At 51.0% G+C, this 23,993-nt stretch overlaps 8 protein-coding genes across 8 annotated transcripts; 3 read left to right on the top strand and 5 right to left on the bottom strand.

The window, feature by feature from the left end:
- Window positions 1-88: 88 nt before the first annotated feature.
- Window positions 89-1,522, bottom strand: Z518_10262 (uncharacterized protein; the record flags this gene model as incomplete). Its single annotated transcript, XM_013411807.1, has 1 exon — window positions 89-1,522. The coding sequence occupies one exon, from the start codon at window positions 1,520-1,522 to the stop codon at window positions 89-91; it is 1,434 nt and encodes a 477-aa protein (XP_013267261.1).
- A 13-nt stretch (window positions 1,523-1,535) lies between these two features.
- Window positions 1,536-2,411, bottom strand: Z518_10261 (uncharacterized protein; the record flags this gene model as incomplete). Its single annotated transcript, XM_013411806.1, has 1 exon — window positions 1,536-2,411. The coding sequence occupies one exon, from the start codon at window positions 2,409-2,411 to the stop codon at window positions 1,536-1,538; it is 876 nt and encodes a 291-aa protein (XP_013267260.1).
- A 1,162-nt stretch (window positions 2,412-3,573) lies between these two features.
- Window positions 3,574-4,508, top strand: Z518_10260 (uncharacterized protein; the record flags this gene model as incomplete). The annotated part of the gene is made up of 3 exons (XM_013411805.1): window positions 3,574-3,730; window positions 3,786-4,024; window positions 4,176-4,508. The coding sequence occupies 3 exons, from the start codon at window positions 3,574-3,576 to the stop codon at window positions 4,506-4,508; spliced, it is 729 nt and encodes a 242-aa protein (XP_013267259.1).
- Window positions 4,509-5,093: 585 nt separating this feature from the next.
- Window positions 5,094-6,128, top strand: Z518_10259 (uncharacterized protein; the record flags this gene model as incomplete). Its single annotated transcript, XM_013411804.1, has 1 exon — window positions 5,094-6,128. One exon carries the CDS (start codon window positions 5,094-5,096, stop codon window positions 6,126-6,128), a length of 1,035 nt encoding a protein of 344 aa, XP_013267258.1.
- A 748-nt stretch (window positions 6,129-6,876) lies between these two features.
- Window positions 6,877-10,266, bottom strand: Z518_10258 (uncharacterized protein; the record flags this gene model as incomplete). The annotated part of the gene is made up of 1 exon (XM_013411803.1): window positions 6,877-10,266. One exon carries the CDS (start codon window positions 10,264-10,266, stop codon window positions 6,877-6,879), a length of 3,390 nt encoding a protein of 1,129 aa, XP_013267257.1.
- Window positions 10,267-12,979: 2,713 nt separating this feature from the next.
- Z518_10257 (uncharacterized protein) lies at window positions 12,980-15,228 on the bottom strand (the record flags this gene model as incomplete). Its single annotated transcript, XM_013411802.1, has 3 exons — window positions 12,980-14,376; window positions 14,461-15,066; window positions 15,120-15,228. The coding sequence occupies 3 exons, from the start codon at window positions 15,226-15,228 to the stop codon at window positions 12,980-12,982; spliced, it is 2,112 nt and encodes a 703-aa protein (XP_013267256.1).
- Window positions 15,229-17,303: 2,075 nt separating this feature from the next.
- Z518_10256 (uncharacterized protein) lies at window positions 17,304-20,068 on the bottom strand (the record flags this gene model as incomplete). Its single annotated transcript, XM_013411801.1, has 2 exons — window positions 17,304-19,771; window positions 19,822-20,068. The coding sequence occupies 2 exons, from the start codon at window positions 20,066-20,068 to the stop codon at window positions 17,304-17,306; spliced, it is 2,715 nt and encodes a 904-aa protein (XP_013267255.1).
- Window positions 20,069-20,519: 451 nt separating this feature from the next.
- On the top strand, window positions 20,520-23,587 carry Z518_10255 (uncharacterized protein; the record flags this gene model as incomplete). Its single annotated transcript, XM_013411800.1, has 6 exons — window positions 20,520-21,344; window positions 21,392-21,454; window positions 21,505-21,984; window positions 22,020-22,191; window positions 22,236-22,598; window positions 22,647-23,587. 6 exons carry the CDS (start codon window positions 20,520-20,522, stop codon window positions 23,585-23,587), a joined length of 2,844 nt encoding a protein of 947 aa, XP_013267254.1.
- Between the last annotated feature and the right edge of the window lie 406 nt (window positions 23,588-23,993).

Below are 23,993 nucleotides of genomic sequence, written 5' to 3'. Positions count from 1 at the left end.
TTCCATTGCGTCGGTTGGGAAGCAGTCCCCATTAGCCTCGCATCATTAGAACACTTTTAGATTTTTATCGGCTATATATAGTACATTGTCATTGGTCGTAAGAGAACCACCAAAGCCTTGCTTGCTGGAAGTCATCATTCATAGAAGAACCAGTGACGCCCATAGCAGTGTCCGGCCATAGCGGGAGTTGAGATTCGGCTAGGACTATGTTACGTTTAGCACCGGTTGGGTCATGATGGGTGGGGGAAAATGGAAAAGGATTATACCCACATCTTTCGATATCCAACATGGACTCATTGATCTCTAGCATTGAGTCTTGGAACAGGCTATTTCCCAGATCAATAGGAGGGCTTGTCGGCAACGCAGCTGATGACCGGCTACGCTCGGCAGGTTGCTCTACGGCATTGGACCAATACGGTGGTTGCCCCTGTTCGACGCCGTCACTTGACTGTGAGCCCACATATGCCGGCGGAGCTTCACGGATCGACGACAGGCTGTACTGCGCCATCTCAGCCACCCCTTTTGGATCGTCATCATCTGTGTCCTTGGCGATGATGGACTTCATCTCTCTTCTCAGCACTTCTTGAGCGAGATTCTCCAGGATACCGAGACTTTGGCTAGAGACAACGAATTTTCGTCGCAATCGACGTGGCATCTTGATGACCCTGCTCAACCCTCGCTTCGACTCCCATGCCCACCTGCTCAATGGATCACTGCTGGCAAATGCGCTCAGGACTGCCCCAGCCGTAAAGAGGTGAATCCCAACGTAAGATATCGCACGGGCTTGTTGATTTTCGCGAAAGGCGTGATGTTTGCCGATTTTCGATATTCTCATGGTCGCCTTCCAGCAAGGAGTCACCGACCGACGGAAAATTTCAAGTGAGATACTATCCTTGACCGCCAAGATTGGTCGGTGAAGCAAGATCAGTGCGTTGTCGTATGCCGGTTGGAGCAGCAGTGCTTGAATTCCGTATATGGCATTCTTGATCTTCTCCCTGCGTTCCCGCACTTTGCTCGAACTCTTATCTATGTCGTCGGAAGCCGGAATGATGATTTCGTCGTCGTCCTCGTCAAGAGGTTCTTTGCAACCTGGATAGGTCAGGTCTTCAGACAGGCGCAGAGCTTTTGGGAGATCGTTGTGCCACCTGCTCAGTTGAAGCTCCAAACTTTGGACGGCTTCGATCAGTCCTTTTGATTTTCCTCTCGAGTCAAGTGAGGGTTGCGCTGGTCTCTGGCTTTTATATTTCGACATAAAAGCGTCAAACCCACCGTGCGGCTGCCGATATAGGGTGGATGTGATTTGACCAAGAATGATGTAAAATTGCAACTTGTATGTTTGATACGTGAGTAGTGTGGTCGGTGTATTGCTGCCGTCCGGGATTCCCGTTGTCGACATGTCGCGTAAATCATCCTCGATCATCAGGAATGAAGAAGATCCCGAAGGCGGATATATATTAACTTCGCTGGGGATGCCAGCAACGCAGTCTTCGTCACTAATTAAAGGCGGGAGGCCGTAGCACATTGCGAGGAATCGGTCAGACGTGTGTACCGCCCAGAAGAGGCGCCATCGGAGCTTGACGTCTTTCGTCACGTTCCATGCGCTGGTAGTATCGCGAAGTCCAATGTAGCTCTGAGTTCTCCTTGTGTAATAACACAGCGTGTGCTGCCCGTACGGTGCACCCTGAATTTGACCAAGTGAGATTGGTATCGCCATGGAAGAGGTATAAACTGCCAAGCAACAGGAGCGTTTGGACCGTGGCGAGAGTTCCACATGCGAGGATGTCGGTGGCATTGCTCCGAACCACTGAGAAGAGCTGAGAGGTCGATTTCACTATATTCCAATCGTGGGGGACAAATGATGTTGGCTCATACCGGTTTGACTCACGACAAAAGTCCACATAAGTGTGCCTGCAACGACGCATGCGCGCTGCATGCATTGATGTATAGCGACCACCGAGAGCGACCACCGTCAGGGCCAGCGCCGCAAACGTAAAGTCGTCGTCAGTGTTGTCAATGAGCGTACGGCCTTGTGCGTAGACGTCAAGCATGGTTCTGTAGTGATGCAGAAAGTGACCTTCGTGCAGAATAGCCATGAACCAATGGACAATATTGAAATAGACACTAACCAAATAATCAGTAACTGGTCGAGGTGGGAGATGCGCGAGCAGAGATACTGCCAAAGGTCTCGAATACGACCAAGGAAGGACCGCGCGATATCGAGGATCGATGAAAGCGCGAGTGGAGGGCGTAGCCATAGACTCGGTGCCACTCGTCGCATTGGGTAGCAGCGGCAGGCATTCATTTCCATTCTCTCTTGTCTCATGATCGACGGCCGAGCCCATCAAGTGGCCAGGAGTAAGAGTAAACAGCTGCGTGTTCATATTATCCCCTAAGAGGTTCACCGTCGCCATGGTCTCGTCGGGTATAGGAGCCTCTGACTCGTTTGAAGGTGTCCTGCGAGCGGGTACCCTTCTGGCCCACGACTGATTTGAGTGCTGAGAGTTCGCCGGACTTTGGTCGGACGCCGTTTAGATGGGCGCGCAGACGTCGCTCGGACCGTAGGCCCGCCGCTGGAGATGTCAAGTTGTTCGTAAGCAGGCCTGCTGATGCATTCTGCGCCAGCCTTCACGCAGAGTGAGCATGGTCGGAATGCGTCACACTGTGTTTCGGTGAGCTTCACCACAACGCTCGTCTGAAAGATTAACTCATACTTTGGATTTTTGCTTTCGACAACGTATACATGCACGCACGAACTGACGCGTTTGTTGGAGATATCATGGCAGCGACAAGCTTTCGTGGTCCTCCTTCTCATCGTCGTCGCCCTCACCAGTTCTTTCCGGGATGATAGGAACGAGCGTACTCAGCATCTAGATGACTGGTGATTGATCCGAGAAGTTCGATGGTGGAACTCGTTTAACTAGCCATCTAGGTAGCTTATGAGGCCAATGCATGCGAATGGTCTTGTAACCGTAGCGCTAGATGGAAAGATCCAGCCGCAACGATAAGGGTCAAATGAAGCATCACGGACGAGGTTCGAGGCGGGCCAGACCTGCTATGGACAGAATTGGTGGCCGGTTAAACTCGTACGCCAATCGTGGGCGACGCGGTGCGTTTCGAGTTGGAGAGTCCGGAGTTCCGGCGGCAATGGTTTGGCGGTTCCAAGTCCCTGGAGTACCTACCTAACTAGGGTCGTTGAGGTACCCTTGTGTAAGCCCTCCTTGCGGCGTCGATGGCCCTGCCTGTGGCCACCGGCAGTCCGAATCCACATTCGCTATGGTCCCCGATGCCAGCTACAGCAACATTCGAGGCTGCGAAGGTGCCAGAACGTATATTAATTCTGTGACAATGTCCGATTCTCCCTGTCGTAGGTGTACAATCTTCATCCCTCGGGGCCTGTCTCGGACTGTTCGATCAGAATGCCGCACATGGCCTCCCCAGAGGCTGACGAACAGGCCTTCATTCCACGAATTATACACGCAACAGCCCATGCTCGGCCTTTGAAGCCTTTGGAAAATGGTGCTGAAGTCTCTGATCCACCCAGAATCACACAGAGAGATTCTCATGAAGTCGATTATGCCGTCCCATGAAGGTGATCGTGGTTGGGGCGGGAATCTCTGGTATTCTCGCCGCGCCCTCCGACGAATTCTCAACCTAGATCTTGTCGTATATGACAAAAATCCCGAGGTCGGTGGGACTTGGTATGAGAACCGATACCCCGGTGTCGCCTGCGGTATTACGTCTTGGCCCTTCCCAGAGGTGATATCGTGCTGATGATTGCTGTACAGATATTCCTGCTCATGTCTATCAAGCTTCGTTCGAACCCAATTCCAACTGGTCACAGTTCTATGCCTCTGAAGCAGAGATTCTTGAATACTGGAAGGGTATCGTTGCCAAGTACGACCTTCGCCGGTACATGAAACTTGGCCATAAAGTAGTAGAGGCCCGATTCAATGAGGCCGAGTCTAAGTGGTATGTCAAGGCGGAGGATTGCCGGACTGGAGAAGTCGTCCAGAACATTTGCGATGTTCTCTATGCGTGAATTGGTGCCTTGAACGATTGGAAATGGCCCGACATTCCTGGCCTGGAGACATTTAAGGGGAAGCTCCTCTGGTCTGGTGGTTGATATTCTCGTCAACAATGCCGGGATCGCTCACCGAGAGCCTATCCTCACATAGCCGGAGGACAAGTGGTACGACATCATCCAAGTCAACCTCTCGGCCGCGTTCGTGCTGGCACAAGCATTTGCCAGCGACATTGTTAAACGTAGAGCCCAGGGGAAGATAATCAATACGTCTTCCGTGGGAGGCTTCCTGGCTAGCAAGAACACCGTGGCGTACACGGCGGCTAGGCACGGAATCAATGCCCTGACCAAGTCGTTCTCGACCGAATTTGCCGCACTCGGGATCAATGTCAACGCAGTCGCGCCAGGCTACACCATTACTGAGATGACAAGGAAGAACCTGGAGAATAACGGCGAGGCTTTCTTGAAGCGTATACCCATTGGATGATTTGCAGAGACTTCGGATCTTGAGGGTGCGGTTCTCTTCTTCGCCTCGCCCGCGTCGGATTACGTGTCTGGACAGATTCTTGCCGTTGATGGAGGAAGAATCGTCTCGGATTTTGAAACCGACTTGATCACTGCTGACAGGAAGAGGACAGGATCTTCTTTATAGCTTGGAGTGCCAATGTGTTCGATGGGGGGGTTCGCGACATGATCCGTGCCATTGTGCGTCAACAGTGTTCTCGATTTCAGTTCAGCGCGTGACGGATCCTGTCGGGGCAGTCGGTGGTGATGTACGAGTAATAGGTACGGGGTTAAGTTTCTACCCTGATACGGAGTAGCTTAGCCCTTGCCGCTCAGGTTTCTCACGTGACTCTGGCCAAGCCGAATTATCCCTTTCGGGTACACTTTCATACCAATTTCAGTTAGTCATTGATGCTAACATATAGCAGCGGCAGAACCTTGACTGGACCTTGGCTCTTGCGCCCTTCACCCCGCCACGACCCATGTTCTGTGTAACTCATGCTCCCCCTACCCAGCAGAACCCATCGGTTTCGCTGCTGCAGAGGAATCCGCTTGAGAATATCCTCCAATGTCCTCCACAGACCGTTCCCGCGTCTCGCGCAGTGGCGCCATCACTAAAACAACCCCTCTCAAACCCGATCCTCGTCTGAACAACTTCCTGCGAACCAATGCGACGAATATCCTCGGGGGACTTGGGGGGGAGAAGAAGGCTAGAAGTGTAAACAGAGCGGTACAGCAGGGCCGATTGAAAGAGGCGAGGCCAACACACCCAGGCACTCAGAAGGGAGACAAATCCCGTAGTCGACCAGCTCCGTCAAAGTCTGCAGTCTCAAACCGGGCCATGACGACTCCAAAGGGTAAAACCCCAGATTTGACACGGGAGAAGGTCGAGGAGAAGCGTTTGCGTCGGTATCGAAGCCAACCTCCGTCCTCTTTCCTGGTGAAACTCGATCGTGCTCGGACCCAGCGCATGATCGTGCTTGGTCGCAGACGTTGTACAGAGAATGGTGTGCCGATCGAGGAAATCGATATTGTTGGCTCGACGGGAAATATTTATCAGGTGACTATTGGTCACGAACCTTCCTGCACCTGTCCGGACTCCATCAAAGGCCATGAATGCAAACATAAAGTTTATGCACTTCACCATGTTCTCAAGGCCCCCGAGCATCTTCAATATCAGACGGCCCTCCTGACATCCGAGCTTGAGGAGATATTTGCACATGCTCCCCCCATTCCTACGGACGCTGGAGGAAATGGAAAAGGAAATCGTAAATCAACCGACGGGGAATGTCCAATTTGCTACATGGATCTGGACGAAATGCACAATCGGCTCGTCTGGTGCAAGTCGCAGTGCGGACATAACATCCACAAGTCGTGTTTTGACCAGTGGGCCGCCAGTCAAGGAGATAAAAAGGTCTGTTGTGTTTACTGTCGGACACCTTGGGAGGCCGAGATTGGAGATGTCGATGCAATCAAGGCGGCTGGTGAGTTTAGTTCGGATGGATATGTCAATGTGGCAAACCAATTCGGCATGTCTAGAGCGAGAGACTATTCAAGTTACTATCTCCCTTGGGCCCGAAGGCAACTTGGATTGGGCTGGTGACAATGGCAACTTTACGCTGCCTATTGGACGATGGAACTTAAGCGGGGATGGCTCTGGACGGGTCGCTCATACCTTTGATCACGCTGTGTGCTGTTCTATACAATCACCCAGTATGATTCAATGCGGAAAGAACACCAAGGTAAATTTCTGTAGTTGTAAAAAGACTCGTCTGGTACGAATGAAAAATGTCATATTTCAGAAGTCCAATTCAATAACCGTGCACGTTAAAAGAAAAAAGGCCAGCTGAGATGGCCCAGTCGCGACACACGCTCTTTTCCCGTTCCCTTTTCCGTTCCATTCCCACCGCGCAGCTAAATGTACAGTGTAGAGTATCTATACATGACGAGGAACCGCTAACACCATACTTTTGCGCCGAACCGAGAAAATACCGGCTTCGTTAATTCTGGACAAAAGCTATGCCCTGCGATTGCCACAAAGTAAGTCAGCTGACCTGAACATCGAACTGGTTCCTTGTTTCAAATAGCCATGGACCTAGGAAATCATGCCACTTAGGGTAGTACACTTTCCCAAGTAAATTGCCGATTCCCGCCGTAACCAATTACCCCGTACTTCAAGATTTAGAAAAAAAAAAAAAAAAAAGAGAACGCAACCAAAGCAGAGCGTGGCCGTTGGGGAATCATGATCTCGTGGAGTTTCTGAAACGCCGATACTGTACAACAAATAAAACATTATATCATAACGGGGCTTCTCAAGGCGGACTTGGCCTGAGGTGAGCTGGAGGCCACTATTAGCTCGGGACTGGAACCGACTTCTCTTTTTGAAGCAGATGGGTCCAGTTCAGGAAGTCGAATTTGTCCTTGTCTTTTCCGGATTGTCCTGCTTCTGGGTTGGGACTCCTGCTCTGTTCTCGTGGCTCCAAAATCAGGGATCGTCGATAATGAATTTGGAAACTCTTCTCGCCTGCTGAACGGACTCGGATCAATTGGTCCTGCATCCATGTTTGCAGTTCAGAGATCTCCGAGAACCTGTACGGGATTTGGAATCTTTGCAGCTCTGAGATGATTTTGGCTGTCTTCATATGCTTGTCCAAGTTGATGACGGAGATTTCCCCTTGGTCCGTTGCCAACGGCCGGGTGGCAGGATTTGCGGAATCAACCATTGTCAAGTCGGTCAAGTAGACGCCAATGAAGGGGAGACAAGGCGGTAGCTGTGATTGGACGCGTTGGCGGAGGACCGAGTAATTTCTGGACACGTCCACCACCTTACACAGTTCGTCGAATATTGTTTTCGTCTTCTGGGGTACAGCTTCCCAAGTCCTTCTCATGCGTTTGATATTGGTTGAATCTAGAGCGCAGACGATCGCCATAACTGTGTCATAATTGTTCAATTCCAAACATTTGTTTGCAATCTTGACCCATTGTTTGATGATGGCCGCCCTCTTTTTCGGTTCTTCGAGCTGGAGGACAGAGTCTGAGACCAGATTCGAGACATCGGTTGATAAGGTAGACATGGCCCGGACATTGACGGCCAAGGAGCTGGTACGTTTGGTCCATTCCGTGGCAAGAAGCTCTTCAGGGAGAATGGAGCAGAAAATCTTGGAAGTCTTCAACGTTATCTGGCGAGCAAGCTCAAGAGGATCGAAATCCAGGATGCTGACACCAGCTCCACCCATCTTCCAACCTCTCAACGCTGTGAGCTGACTCTTGGATATGACGGCTGGTGGCAGAGGAGCGTTTGGATCAATGTACGCCGCCGAGGACGTATTCGTCTTTCCTATGGCAGACAGGACTCTTGGAACAATCGGACCATGGGTCGACGACACTTTGTCCGCTAACTCGAGAATCCTCCTTCCTGCCATGGGTATTGCCCCCATCAATGATTCTCTGGCGAAGCCTACAATCACAGGCAACGCCGTATCATCACAATCGTGCCTCCAATGAGATTCCATCCAGCCCTTGAGCACATTGTAAACCCTGAGCCTGACGGGATTGGCGATGCTTTGATTTCCCCCGACGTACTCGAATCGATATGCCAAAGCTTTAGCAAATTCCTCCGGCTTAGCAAACAATCGGAATGTCAGATAGATGGTGGCGATGAAGGAAACATCCGGCGCCGAGTCGTGCTCGGTCAATCTTTCAATCAAGGCGTTCAAAGTGCCTCCAACCACCAAGCCTTCTCGGTTGAAAACAAGCTCCTGGGCGAACGTTTGGACTAGGATGGCAGCCTCCGCATCTTCCTCACCACCTAGAGGAGTGAATTCATCAAGGCCTGATGGGGCTGAGGTAGACTCCCCGAAAGCATCATTGTCGTCTCCATGAATCGAGGTCACTCGAGTTGACGCCGACGAAACGTTACTTGGACCAGAACGCCTATGGCCTCGCTCGAAGCTGCTCTCACTGCTTGTGCTATTGAACTTTGGCGACACAGGTATGACTTCTTGATGTAGAGGTGATGACGAGGGTAATGGGGAGGATCGGATAATATCCACCATGACATCGTCCTTTGGTGTTGGGGGTACGCTGCCGAAGCCAGTGGATGGGGACATGGCTGTGTTAACAGAAAGCGGGGGAGTGAGCACGCCTTGTGGGATAGAAATGCGAGGCCGCTCCTTGACTTTGTCGGGCATTTCTTTGATGGGTGGTGTCATTCCGGTGGATTGAAGAACAACAGATGAGCGAAGATCGTGAGAGGTGGGTTCTGGTGTGTTCGATCCGTCCGAGTTTCCTCCCCAAAGCTGTGAAAGACTTTCAATTTCAAAGTCGCCAATCTCTTCCAGCGTTGCTTTGGTTCTGGCCACACATCGACCTGCAGCGCTTACACACGCGGTGGCAGCTTGCACAAGATTATGAGCCTCCTCTGGGAGGTAAACCAAGTCCTCTTCGATTGAATGGATGGGCTTGAAGACTTGACGAGCAGCATGAACCAATTCAGTGATGGCGTAATACATGGAGTCTTTAGCCTGGACTAGAGGTCGAGAGGTGCTGTCATCTCGATCGATGACAGTTTCAACGATGGCGAAGAGCTGCCGACATGCCCTGACGGCGTTTTGAGTAGTAAGCAGCAGCTCGGAGGAAGACCTGGATTGCATATGGGATCCAAGGAACGACGCCAAAACCGTGAGAAAATCGTCGTAGGACCGGTGCAGAAATTCTGAGATGAGGTTGGTGTTCTTTTGCTTTGGTCCCCGGCTGTAAGACATTCGATGTGTGATTGACGAGTGTCGACGCACTGAAGTCGACTTCCTGGGTGAATGTAAACTAGATCGTTTGGATAGCATCGAGCCACCACAAGGGTTTGCACCCACCGACGTTGAGCCCTTATGGCGAATGATTGAGTGTGTTCCGCTGGAGCCCTGTGATGGCAATTCCACAGCAGCCTCAGAAGGGGACTCGTGTGGTTCCGTAGGGCTGGGAGTGACAGGAGCCATCTTCTCGCTCCAAACGTCAAAGAATAACACAGCTCGAGTAACAATTCGGAAGGCTTTCAATAGCATATCGTCCAGCCTTATGTCCAGGTCCTTGTGAGAGGACTGTACCACAATGACCTGTTGCAGTTGTTTGGCCGTGCGAACGAGTAAAGCAAGGTCTGACAAAAGGCTTTTGCGCGTTCTTCGAATGCCCTCGTGCTCTTTGACCAGGGAGGAATCCCGCGTTAGACATTCGGACCGTTCTAACAGAGCACGAACCCCGGCCACCAGGCCTCTCATATAGTCCTGGCTGCGGAAAAGATTTAGATTGGAATCGCTCCCACACCTCACAATGTCCCAGAATTCGGTCAAGGCCCTGAGAAGTGGTCGCATGGCGGCATAGTCATAAGCTTCGCAGTAGTTGGTGGGCAACCAGCCTCGTGCTCCGGTTTCCAAGAGAGTTCCGTCGGCCCAGCCATTGACATGAACAGAATGTACCAAAATGATATCCCCAGCATTGAGAGGAAGTGTGACAGTGGTAGATGAGTGAGGAGAAGGTTGAAATGGATAGAGGGCTCGGAGGTAGTTGTAGAATCTTGCGTGCGTAGAAGCTAATTCGTCCATTGGCTCTGAATCCAGTGTCGCCGTTGGACTGGGGTGAGCTGCAACAACCTCAGCTTCGTCGACCGACGGACCATGGTCATCGTCGCCGCTGTTCTTTCGAATTCGTAGAGGCGCAATAAATATGCTCGAAGGGTGGATTTCGCGCATCTTGCCGTAGAAACTCGACGTTCATCTCGCTCAATATCGGAGCACCTGTGCTTCCAGCATAGGCTTCCGCTTTCAATGTTTTAACTGTACTCGAGTTCCGTGGAGGATATGGAGGTCGTGGCTGGCGAAGAAGAGAGGAGAGGGAAGGTGCGTTGAGCCCAGCCCGCAAGCTGCTATGGAGGATTGAGTTTCCTGTTGCGCGGTGGTAGGGTCAACCAAAGACGCAGGTACAGCCCAGTTTCCACGAGGGGGCGAGAGTTGTGTAGGGGGTCGCTTCACAATATCTTGTCGCACAATCAAGGGGGAGGAATAGTAGGAACCCGAAGAGTCGCAAGGGCTAGGAGGTTGATGCTCGGGTCACAACCAAACAGGATGAAGTGTGACAGATCGTTAAGGGGAGTTAGCGCACAAGGGCTGGTATTATTGGTATGGAGGGAGGAATAGGTTCGAGGAGACTGCTAGAGGATTGAGACAGAGGGAGAGTGGGAGTGAGACAGCGCCAAATGCGTAGGAGAATTTCAAGGGCCAAGGTTCAAAGTCTCAAAAGTCCAGAGTCTTTCTGCAGCATGTGTATTTTCCATAACAGTAGCCTAAAATTCGAGCCCAAGCCACCGGAAATCAACTTGCTGCCCCGTTCTCCGTACTTTGGCTCTGTCCATCGATAGCACACAGTATAATTATTTACTCGGGAAAGGCCAGGTTAGGAGTAAGTTACCTGTTGGCTGGTTAGGCGGCTCGGGAAGTGGAGGAGTGGATGTCCGCTCGAGGGCCAAGTTGGCGCTTTTGCAGGCATGGCCCTACAACTTTTGGCCAATTCTGCTGTATACATTGCCGCTACTATCGTTGGTACTCAGTATTGCATCTGACACAAGCAGCAATGCTGCAGTTTTACTTTTCCTGCTGTTTATGGATAGCTGGGTTTCGGTTACAGTACCATCTCTGGTGTAAAATTGGCCCCTTCGCAATCTTGCCTCTATGCTTCGAGGGACACTTTGGGAGCTGCCTGAACAACCTACCTCGACATCAAGCAATTTGACTGCAATTGCTGATGAGGCATTGCTTAGCCAGGGGCAAATCCATCCTCTGCCAGTAGTGCATTATTACCTATTGGGACCAATCCGACCATCATCTAGCCCCATCACCCCACCAGCCCATTAGACAGGGGGTGCCGGGTTTGCGGGACAAATTTCCCTTGAAAATGCCCGTGTCCTTATCACCGCCGAGGCACATAAAAGTCACTAGGGATTCGTGAAAAATTGTCATTGACCCTTGAAGAGGACTTGAGTCCATAGTCAAGAGCACTATCACAGAAATCCTGTGTCCCGGGGAAGTCGAAAACGAACTAGAAGGTCCAATTCAGCCGTCGGGTTCAACCGTTAGGTTCCACCTTTGGGTTCCGCCGTTGGGAATTTTTCTTTTTTTTTACTCATCGTCTATAGGACATGAACGCAGATATGTTTTGTGTCTTCATTATTTCCGCATGCACATGTGCCTTTTTCAACATGCCCATCGCCATGATCTGATCTGCGGGTCCGGTGTCATTTTCGAAACATTCAAGGTTCACGCCGATCCAGCCCTGCCTGCCGTCGCTGCTCCTTTTTTTACTTGACCAACCAGTACCCAGTGTCCTCCGACTTGCCGTGAGTTCTAAGCACGTGTCTCGCGCCTTACGCCTCTTGATGCAATCTCCAAAGAGCCAGCCAATGGCAGTTGGGTTTAATTTCCACGTCGGGATATTATGGCAGGCTTGGACCAATCGACTAACGCTTCATTACGCAAGAAGCTCACTCTGGCCTGCATTTTCCTTTTTGGATGTCCCAGGACTCATCCAGGCCGCATACTTCGGACACACGCCACATATTCAAAACAAGAACGATTTCGGTCCTTTTGATTCATGGTAAAATAAGTTGTGTTCGCTTGGTTGATACAGGTCAATGGGACTATCCTGAGGAGTTGACGGGCAAGCCAGGCGTGGAGATGACACTCTAGTTTCTCTTATCCATCTGCATCTGTGCACCGCGAAATATTCCACTTTTCCCTGCTTGAAGCTGTTATTGGAAAGATGCCCCAAAATCCGAATATGAGACGTTTGGCACGGACCTGAATTTATTGTGCAAAACACCAGACCGTCGGTGGCAAAACAGGGGTTGGTGCTAAAGACCCCTCCTAACCTACCTGCTAAACCCAATGGAATTGGGCCCGACGTGTCCATTCGCCCTCAATAAAGGCAGCTTGTCATCGCGTCCGGTGCTGCAACCATGTTTACATGGCGCAGCGGTGGAAGTCCACGGAAGCCCCCCTCACCACATGACCCCTTCCCAAGTTCGCTCAATTACTAACGGCATTTTCTTACCACTAATTCTCAAACACTCTGCAACGCAATTCTAAAGCAGGATATGACAAATTGAGTCGAACGTGCCTTGGCGAAACCGAGGTTGACGCGGGCTCTCTGCCATACGTCGCGTGACCCGTGATTTCTATCCACGTCCCCGCCTTGAAGCGAGGGTCAGAGTATGCTGGGCGCGATAAATAAGAGTAGCCTCTTCGGATTTGAATTCTCATCATTAAATTCAGTCCTATTCCTAGAGTCCCTATTGCTCGTACGCTAGTAGAGGAAAACAAATAACCGAAAAGTACGTTCGTGATAGCTTCATCGGGCAACACATCGGACGCATCAAAGCTTCAGGTCGTTCACTGGATACCGAAATGTCTTCTAGACGAGGTGAGCAATTCGCTCTCCAACAGCAGCTCTTTGAACCTCATTCTCCCTCAAGTTGTCGCGAACGATCGCAAATGGTTCAACGGTACAACCCTTCTCAAGCCTGACGCCTGGATAGATCACAGCACCCTCGCCAATGATCACTTCCGACGCGATGATTACCGGCTGAGCGATCCATGCTGCCTCACTGCCACGGCGATACACCAAATCTTTACCCACGTCCGTAGTCAGAATGGTCACATTCGGCCCAATCCACGCTCGAGCTCCAATCTCAACTTTGCCGGCATCGTCAATCTTCGTGTTCGATCCAACGTAGACACAGTCCATCATCTTGATGTTGTAACCATAGGTGCAGCGGAATGGGGCTTCGATGACGACTCCTGGGCTGAGGACTCCATGTATAGTTAAGGGTGAGAGGAATTTGTGGGTGGTGTCTCTCCACGGTTCAAACACTTTCAGCAAAACGTTCCAAATCTCCTCTGGGCCGAGTCCCGAGTCGAACTTGCTCGCTTCATTGAATCGCGCAAGCGCTTTCGCACAACGCTGACGCTCATTTTGCAAGGTCGCATCGAAGTGGTTGTAGTAGGTGCCTCTCAGCATCTTGGAGCGTTCCACGTCCTCCTTGTTGAAGGTCTTGGCACCGGATTTGGGTTGATCAAAGCTAGCCGACGTCATCCGAACATGACTTGGAGGCGTATGATGCTCTGGTGCAGGGGGTCCCGGGGGAGCGTATGTATGTCGATAGTCGGGCTGTTGCGGTGGACCCCAGTGGCTTGGATGTTGTGTAGCTGGGCCCGAAGTGTGCGAGATATTTGGCGGCCCGGTTTGTGGTGGTGGCGGCGGCGGCGGTGCATGTTGAAGAGGATGGTGTGGCGGCGCCGGAGGTTGGGTTTGGTGTGACGGAGTCATAGAAGAGTGCTGAGTATGGGGTGTGCCTTGAGCTGGTGGTCGCGACATATCTCTGGGGTGTGCACTTGACGTGTCTGAGCGACCAAGTTCCGCAAGAGGAGGAAGATGGTCTGATGTATAAGAGGTCTGACTTGGTTGTGCTGCCCACTGTTGTTGTGAAGGTGGAGGTGGCTGTTGTCCCGGGTAGGGCGATGGTCGACCGAGTGGTTCATTCTGAGGACTCGTCGCATAATGTTGTTGGCGTGGGTTGTCGTGGTCATCCATTTGCATTGGTTGCATTTGACCGCCTTGTCCAGGTGGACGATTCATGTCAGGGGAATCATTTTTGGGCACCTGATAAGCCGATGGTTCAGACACGTCACCCGGGCCGTCCTTTGACTGGAGAGGTACAGGGACCTTGACCGGCGCAGGCTTGGCCGGCCAGATGCGTCTGCCCATATTGTAGCCCTTACACTGAAATCCTCCTCGAATGCAATTGCGACCTGATGAACTGGTTAGTGGGATGGACTCGATATCTTGCTGTTGTTGTGTGCAGGGTTCAAGAGTCTCGATTGCTTTCCACTTACAGATCGGGTGCTGCTCGTCACACTTCTTCTTTCTCTGGCGGCATGTCATGCAACCTGTTTTGGTGCGGTTGGCAAAGTTGCGTTTTCGTTTTTGAGCAGGCGTCCCAATGGTCGCGCCGTCTGGGCCATACTGATCAGGATTGACGTCTCCATTGGTACTGGGTTGGAGGTCCCAAGGTTTCGGCTGGGTTTCCTGTGCGTGCGTCTCGCGCTGCAACACTTCAGCCAACTGGGCCTCAGACGTGTTTGGCCGGACTCCGTTTAAAGCCGGAGTTGGCTGCGAAGGTCTTTCCGTTTGCCACGTGTGTCCATTCTGATCGACACTGGTACTGTTTGGATAATATGCTGTACCATTAGGGTCCGTATTCCCCAAGACGTGTAGTGCTCGATTGGCCATATGCTGTGGTTCTGGTTGCCTGGAGGGACTGTATTCATGTTGTCGCTGTTGTGCATATTGCACGACTCCATTCGATTCAGATCGTTTGCGTTTCTGGGCGTTGGCATCTTGGCCATTTGGAAGAGGGTACATGCCATTTGGAGCATGCGAGGGTACTTCGCCTCTGGGAAGGCGATCTTGTGGGGACGAGAGTTGACTCGAGTCGCTCTCTGTGAATCTGGTTAGCACGTATGAACGCGGCCACAAGGAATCGGTCACAGACCATTGCTAGACGCATGATTGACCGCAACAAACCCTCGAGAGCCAGCCTCGGGGCTTGAAGTCAGTTCATTTTCTGACGCTTGGTGATTGACGGATTTGGTCGTCACCATTGTGTCTGCAAGGCTCGACTGGACTATTTGGCACGTCGGAGCTTGGGAAGAGAGCGGAAGGTATAAGTGTTTGCAGGCAGTCCCTTTCGGGCCCGCGACTCCTGAATGGGAGGAGAGGGGGAGAAAAAAAAAAAAAGGATCACATAGGCATAAGAGGCTGAGACGAGGGCGGGCGCTTCGACTGGCTACCCCTTCTTCCGGAACAGGGCCAGATGACGTCTTCGAAGCACGAAATTGGACAGGAGAGGTCTGGGATCTCTGAAGTCGGCGAGAGGACGACACGCGCGGCGGCGAGATACAACAGTGGGCGCTTATGTCCCGTCACAAGAGGATGAGAAGTAAGCGCCCTGGAGGAGCGCGGGCGGAGACTAGGAGGATAACAGGTTTGCAGGGTAAAAGAGAATGCTAGAGTCTGATTTAGCGGACCGGCTTGTCATAAGAATTTATGTGCAATGCGAGGGATGGGTTGACCAACATCAAGTACTTCAAGTCGTCGGAGGTTATTTCTTCAATGCATGGAAGTAAGCGGCAGCCGCGAGAAGCGCAAGGCGGAGTTTGCTTTGGCGATGGGCGGAATCCGCCGCAGCTGGAACTTTGAATGGGATTGGTGCAGGGTCGCAGGTAGAACTAAGGCTGTGTCTTGGGTTTGAATTCGCAACGAGTGCAGAAAGAAGGTTGGAAAAGTTTTCGAAGGAGGGTCAGTTACAATTCGAAAAGTCTTTTAATATCGGGGGCATCCAAGCTCAGGTGCTCGCTATTGGAAGTGGGACAAGAAGGAAGAAAGAGGGAGAGAGAGGTGAGGGATATGCAGACATGCATTCCAGTCCACATCTGCAGCTCAGACAGCCTGACAGCCAGACAGACGGGCAGACGCACACAAGACACAGACACCCCGCAGGGCGGTGGCATGGGACAGGGACGAGCCAAGCAAACGAACGACGAATCCAGGGGACCGCCGGGCGCTTGAGAGGCGCTTGAGAAGGGCCTTGCCGCATGCCGCATCGTTCCTCCATCCCGACTCTGCACGCTGACTGGTCACCGCTGAGCACTGGCCTTGGGGGTTTTTCTTGCCATCTTTGCGTCTGGCAACTTCCAAGTTTCCAGGGGGTTCCGGGGGCCCCTCCGGAACCCATGTTCTAGCGTCCAGGATCCAGGAGAACCAGCAAGGCGGCATTTGCATTGGGAATATGCATCGCTCGCGGCTCACTGAATACACCGCTGAAAGCTGTTGCAGCGGCGCCGCCAACCAGAACCCCCGACGATGCTCATTGCCCAAGTTTCCCCGAGGTGAGGGCGATTTTGAATCAGGTCAGCATGATGAGATCAGCGCCTTCACCCGGGGGGCGACAATGCCGTACTTGCACTGGTTACGGCTTTACGAGTACTATTTACTACGTGGTGGCCTCCACATGCAGTCTGTCACCCTCTCTCCCCTTCGAGTCTGCTGCAGATTCCTTCTCCTCTCGGCTCGTCCGTGGCTCGCGCCTCAAACCGCCTGTCCGAAACATCCCCCCTCCCCGAAGCTGCGCGTTCCAAAACAGAGGCAAGGGCTTTCCTGGGATTCAGGGCCAAAACAGGTATCGTACAGGGGCATCCGGTTCATGTGATGGAGGACTGTCGGCAGAGACGATTGGCCGTGTTCTTCATATCTGAGGTCGACCTACGGCAGCCGGCAAGCCGCTCGTCAAAAATGCCGCCTGGACCCATCCATCATCCTTGCACCGTCACCCTCAACGCGGCCTCTTCTCGGCCTTGATTGGCCTCTCGACCTTGTGACAACGTAAACCGCGCGCATATCACGCTCGGTCCCGACTACACACGGACCATCTCATTTCCAGAGTCACGTGAGAGGGCGGTAGATGAGACAAAATCCGCCGCGCTTGCGTTTGTCGAGCCGACCCATAGGCCCCGCTGTCAGCATTATCGGGCGTGGACCATCGTTCTAATCCATCTGCAGTGGGGGATCCAAAAAAGGAGTTCGCTGAAACCGTACACATTCAATCGGTCTTATTTGCTACATCATATTGTCTAGCCATCGGTGACCCGCGTCTCTCCGTATCCAATACCCTGGCCTTTTACGCAGAACCAGGCCAACTTTTCCAGGCAACGTCAAATCCAGGCTCGGCACTGTGGAGTCCGGGAACCGTACCAAGGTCATCAACCGAACCTATCCCGACCAACACTGTAAGAGTAGGCCTCCCATGCGCACACTGAAATGGGAATGTGCATTGCGAGAGTCGTTGTACAAGCTGACCGCACTGGTCAGCGTCTAAGTTGTCGTTAAACATGATTGAGGTGCGACAGGACCGTGACTTTAGTATTTCCAGTGCTCCGGCCGGACAATGCGCCATGCTCGTCATCCAGGAGCCGTTCTGTCGTGCCGAGTCTTGGTCTGAGGGTCTCGGAGATACTCCAGGTCGGTTGGCATGATCTGACCATGCCTCGCTGCGCATCAAGTCAACCAAGAGCTTTGGTTCAACGCGGCAACGCTCTGCGAGAAGAGTCGGCAATGTCGTCACACTGACAGAAGGATTTTGATCCTGACTGCACGTAGATGGTGAATCTCGACACTTTCTGTTTATGGTATAGGTGAAGCACCACCTTCGAAAGTATGCCTTCCTCTCTTCGAAAAGCTTGGCCTCGACTTGATCCACCTCAAAAACTAGCGGCTTTGAGAGCTGCACAGAATGTGATTTGCAAAACTCTTGACACAATCTCTCAAACTTAATTCGCTCGTCGGCTGCATGTTGGTCGATAAGAATAAGAAGGTGGCTTTGTTCGTATTCTTTTGTGCAATCGATTGGAGAAGGTACCGTCGCCAGGATGAATTTTTGATCGACCTGACCCAGGACGGTTGCACAAGCAAGCGACTTTTTGGACACATTTTGTTTTTGCCCACTGGAAATGCTAGAATCCCCAATCCGCCACCGCTGTACGGTCGCCATGACCGTTTCGGTCGAGATGAGAGACGGGATCGGAGACTCAGGTTGTCGAGGAAGCAGGTTGTCATATTCCCGTAAGTTCACTGGATGCTGAGCAATCGAGCCTTCAAAATCTCTCAATGATGAGATTTTCAACGGCTGCAGGTCAGATTGTCGGACTTTTTCTCTTCTAGGAGTAAGAGAGAGATTTCTCTCATCATTTGATATTATTGCTCCCGTACGTGGACGGACGAGGATTTCCTGGTCTTTGAGTGGATTTGTCCAAAGGAGAGCATTCGTGTCAGCATTCTCGTTACACTGCCTGTCCTGGTCCTCGTTCTGTGCCGCCCTTTCGCAAGGGTGCGAGCGGTCCACCCCCTCAGTCTCATCTTCGTCCACTCCGAGGCTGCTCGCCAAGAGATGTGTGCGTCCAGCTGTCTCTGCTTGTCCTTCTGGTTGAAGTTCATCGTTTGGCGGGTTCAATCTCGTCTCATTGGTTGTATCCTTATCGTGATGATGGCGCCCGCTCTGGAATCGATTCCCACTATTGAAGAATCGCGCTTCACTAACGATTTGAGACCGTTCGGAAGCCGGCTGCCGAGAAGGCTCCCACGAACTGAACTGGTCTGTTGAGAGGTTCTCAACTCGGCCTTTCTTTCCGCGAATGTGTTTTGGTACGCGCTGGAATCCATAACTATCCAAAAAATGCGAAACCAAGGACTCCAAAGCCGTTTTTAGATGATCGATCATATGATGAAGCTCGGCTGAAGGTGTGTCCTGTTCCACAATTCCTGGCGGTTGGACCGACTTGGGGTCAATACGAATATAAAACATAGGCCACCTGTCAACCCCCTTTCCACTCCTAACAAATTCTCGGCTTAGCCCGCGGTCTTCCTTTGTATTCGTCATCGAGCGTGTGGAACCAGGGGTTTCAACCAGGCAGCCGAAGTTCGAGTACTCGAACACATGATTGACAGTCTCAAACAAATAGTTCTTCCCTCGCTCGCGTAATAGGGGAATGTGACCAATGGATATGAATTGAATGGCTCTACATGGAGAAGGTTGTAGTGAGAAGGCAGCATGAATGGAGTATTCGCCCGTGTAAACCGACGCTAATCTCCAGGTTGCCGTGTCAAGAGCGCTGATGAACTTGGCCTGAAACAGGGTTGCCACCACTGATTCGACGCAGACTTGCCCATTGGCCGGTCCAGGGGGGTGGCAATGGACATACTGCCTTCGGCCAGATTTCAGAGAGAATCGGACGTCGGTAGCCGTCGATCGCGCGAGGACGTATGCCACAAGGGTTCTTTTCACTTGGTCAAAATCTTTCTCGACCTGAGAGGGAGAAGAGTAGCGGATAGACAGGAATTTCGCTCGCACAGGGATATCTCCAAAGAGATTCTGTACGACAACGCTGGTGCCTTTTTGTCCGAGTCCCACATCCTCTTTCCTGACCCGCAATTGCCGGCTGATGACCTCTCCACGATGTAGGATTGATCGACTTGCATGAGATTCGGATTCGTGTTGAGAAGATATTGATAGGACTGACAAGAATGATAAATTGGACAAAAAGCGACCGTAGCGACCGTAGACAGGGTGTGACGAGTTGAATTTCGAGGTGCCTGACTGTTCCATCAGTTGTTGTGCCGTGAGTTGTCTGGGGTCTTCATACAATGGAGTTGTGCAAGATGACCATTCTCGGCAAATTCACCTTCTCTTATACCAATCCCATCATCACAAACCAAAATGGAGCCCTTGGTGAAATCCACTTCGATATTGATGGATGTTGCCTCTGCATCCAGCGCATTTTGAAAGAGGCCCTCAATGACATGTTGTGGAGAGGCTATTTCATAAGAAGATGAGACCTTCGAGCGCACATCCGCTGGGAGAAGGATAATAGGGACAGAGGTCGCAGCCATGCTGTCGAGCGAGACGGCATGAGGACTACTAGATCGACTGAAAAGGTGGACCTCACGGAGGTTGCCACTTCGATGATTTTGCGGGAAGAAGGTCTTTGGGCCACATGGTATTCAATGCAGTTGACACGCTTGCACGACGCAGCTCTTCAATGGTGAAAGTCGAAATACTCCATGTTCATCACGGAGGCTAGTCATGGGCATGTCACAGTCCGGGTTTGTTCAACTCGACCCTTTGGGGTTGATGTCCGCTTCCGTATGCCAAGCCCATCGGATGGTTTGGTCACACTGCCCTTTTGGTCTCCCAGTCTTGATGTCGAATCTATTTCAATCCCAGATATTGTGACAAAGACTACCATGCTGGATATTTGAGTCCTCGCGATGTACCTAAAGGACGTCCAAAGTGGTGTTGTCTGCTGATCATTGACCCCCACCCTTGACAAGCGCGAAAGGCATGACCGTCTCGAAATGGGTGACCCTGGTTCGCCAGTGTCTGCAGCAGCGAATATCAGTGGGAGAATTTGGCGAATTCTTGCACAGCTACGGTGATGGCATCGACGGCAAGCGGCTCTTTAATGCCTTGATTGAATGCCGGCGATCATTTTGTGCACCCGGAGACCCCCTGATTTCGTTATATGTCGACTATGTGGGCACTGCTGGAATGGTCAAGGTTTCCGATGCCCTCCTTGTCCTCATCAGCAAATGGAATGAAATGAAAACACCGCCAACACAACCCGTTCTAGGCTGCTACAATCAGACACTACAAGATATTACCATGATCATTGTGTCCGCCAGGTACAAGACCAATGCATCGGAAGTGTGCACATCCCTCTTGCTCTCGTCGAGATGGCTTTCTTCACTGGCCCGCCATCTCTCACAACAACTGGGCGATTCAGCAAATCCAGAGCACAGCCCTGTCATCGAGGCTCTTGCCTTTCTTGTGGTGTCACTCGCTGCGACTGATGGTGGACTTGAGGCCCTGTCACCAGCTAATATCTCCAAAGGTGACCCCAAGAAAGGATCTGGCCGCGAATTGCGGACGTCATTAAGACAGGCAATGGAGCACTGCCTGCCGCTGTATCCGGTTCTCTCAACTCAACTCATGGAACGAGTCAACGCCGTACTGAAGCATATCAATCTTCTTGATGATGGTTCGTCACAGCCAGCCAACTCATCGACACAATCTTCTGAGATTCAGGCTCTTCAATTTCAAGTTTCTATTCCTGATTCTCAGATTGTGGCGTCGAAACCAGGCACACTGATTTATCTTGAGAATATGGTACGTTGACCTCCCCATGTACGCTAAACACGGAGCTCATTGAATAGCTGTCGACAGGTTCAACAATTGATGACGGCATTGTGGTCAACTTTTTGTCTTCAAGGCATCAGGTAGCGTGTCCGATCCCCAGAAGCATTTCCAAATTGTTGATTGCCCCCAGAATGATTACCAAGCCATGTTCATTGATCTCTTTACGTCGTCCTTTCGCATTCTGAAGACTCAAAATACCGCTCCGAAAATGCAGTTGCTTCATCAACAATGTCAAACCTTCGCGCAAAACAAGCTTCCAGTACTTCTTTCCATGATATCCGCTTCCTCCTTCAACAGCTTCAATACGGAACAAGCGATTACCGATGCGTGGCATCAAGTTATGCCGTCAAATCAGGGTCTTCTTATGACAGGCTTTCGTTTCTTACACATCTGCTCACTACACCATTTACTAACGCCGCACGGCGCAACCCGGCTCATTGGCAGCGAAGATTTAGTCGCAAACATGAGCAAAGGCCTGTTCGCAAAAGACGACCTAGTTCTGCAAGTTAGCTCAAATCATACCAGGGGACCAAAGCTTGTGGAAGAGCTTATTCGCAGCGATGGAAGTGCCGGATCCATCAGCCAAGCTTTAGTTGAGGCAAGTTCACGTGTGAATTGCGAAATCTGCCCCTGACGCCTTCTCAGATCATGCACAATTACTGTCAAAGTAAAGAAACTCAATATCTCAAAGACCTTGCAAATTCGATCTTACGACGGCCTGCGACAATCAATTTCATCAGCTTATTTATTCGCCCGTCTTATTGGTTGGGGCCACTTTGTACCTTGTTGGATGATTGGCGTTGGGACGAGATACACGGTGAGTCATTGCGTTGCAAGGAAAAAGTCTCGACTGACTTGAAGAAGGTGAAGCTCAACCAGTATACGACGACTTCGGAGCCGTTTTTCTCCTCATTCTAGTGAGCAAGGCTCGATTGGGATTGACAAAATCTGATATTGGAATCCGGAAGAAGGATGGCTTTCTTGCTGAATATCTCGAACGCGACAATTCCGAGGAAAGTTTGGAAAATCTTTCTGAAGAGAGGAAAACACATCTGGGGAACTGGATCAACGCCCTTTACCTCGCCGAAGGTTTAAGCGATGAATTATTCACCAATTGCAGCCCACACGACTTCTACCCGCTGATACCAACTCTTCTTCGACAGTCCATAGCAGCCAACCAGCAGGGCAAGCTGACACAAGATTCTTTGAAAGCGGGATTAGATTGTAAGCAGGACATTATCTCCGTGTTGACGTGGACTAAACTTATTCCAGACTTAATGGAACCATTTTTGCTGCCATCGTTAATTTCCGCCTTGAACTGGGTTGGAAAATTGATCCTGGAAGACCCAGTGTCAGCGAAGGTAGTCCTGGAAGTGTTGGTCAAGCCACCGGGCGGAACTGACTCCCAAGACATACACCAAACTATTCTTGCAATGTGCGCACCTCAACTTCGCAAACGAATCGAGTGCATTCAACATCAAGACGACAAATTCGAATCAATCATCAAAACCCTAAATCAATGCCCCGAATTCTCTCTTTCCGTGGAAGCAGAAGCACATATCCGAGATAAGGGTCTTTTCAGTGGACTGCAAAACAGTATCGTCACAATGATCACATCTGCTAGTGCTCTGGAAATTGATGAACAGCTGATCGTCCAAAATGTTTCATCCATGGTACATCACGCCATTGAGCTACGAGGAGCCGATGCAACTTTGCGAGCTCTCATTGGCGTTCTACTACAATTGAGTGATAGTCATGACTTTCTCTTTGCTCTGGACACGGTTTCGACTATTGTTTGCGTGGCTGGACACCGAGTTCGTGATGTCTTGCGCTCTCAATACAACAATCTCAGTCCATTGTTGAAGAAGGGTGAAACATTGCTTGCCGAGGCGATAGTTCGTCTTCACCGGCAGGTGGAAGCCTACACAAATGTTCTCACTGTTCAAGACATGGGATTGGATGCCTTTTCGTTTGCCCAACAACTTACAAATATTGATACGGCCAACCCCAATCTTGACGACAATACAGCTGTATCTGGAGGTCTGGACATGCAGACAGAACAAGTTCAAGCAGATGGTATTGATCAAGTTCTGGACGAAGTTGCGGCAATGGGTAATTTGGACTCCAATGATGCTGATATGAGTTTTGATGCTTTCTATGGCTTACACAGCACAGATATGGATCTGAATGACTTGGATTTGGATATGTTCTGAGGTGCATTTGACATTCCCGATTTGGGGAAAATCAAGATTCAAAGTTCGATTAGTGTCACAGTCAAGCGTCTAGGCTAGTTCTTGGGAGATGAGTCTCATTTGCGCTTAAAAGCGAACTGCTTCGATCTCGTCATGATTGAAAATAGTTCGACAGCAGCGAAGACAACAACACCATATCGGTATTGAAGAACCGGCAAAAGACATCAGTTTGGTCCCTGGTATAGAAATGGGAGACAATGTGAGCCTATTATCCATTGTTTGCTTTCCATCGACTGCGAGATTCCGGGAATCTTAAGATTACCGATGTTGGCGCGATCATGAAGTGAGAAGAGTACGGCTGACACAACAGGACGGCTACAAAGTCTAGGTTCAATCCAGATCGTCTCACTGTTTACCAAACCCAACT

This window comes from Rhinocladiella mackenziei (genome assembly GCF_000835555.1).
Source record: "Rhinocladiella mackenziei CBS 650.93 unplaced genomic scaffold supercont1.9, whole genome shotgun sequence".
Classification (NCBI taxonomy): domain Eukaryota; kingdom Fungi; phylum Ascomycota; class Eurotiomycetes; order Chaetothyriales; family Herpotrichiellaceae; genus Rhinocladiella; species Rhinocladiella mackenziei.
Note: the sequence above shows the minus strand (reverse complement) of the source record. Positions and strands in the feature narration are given on the sequence as shown.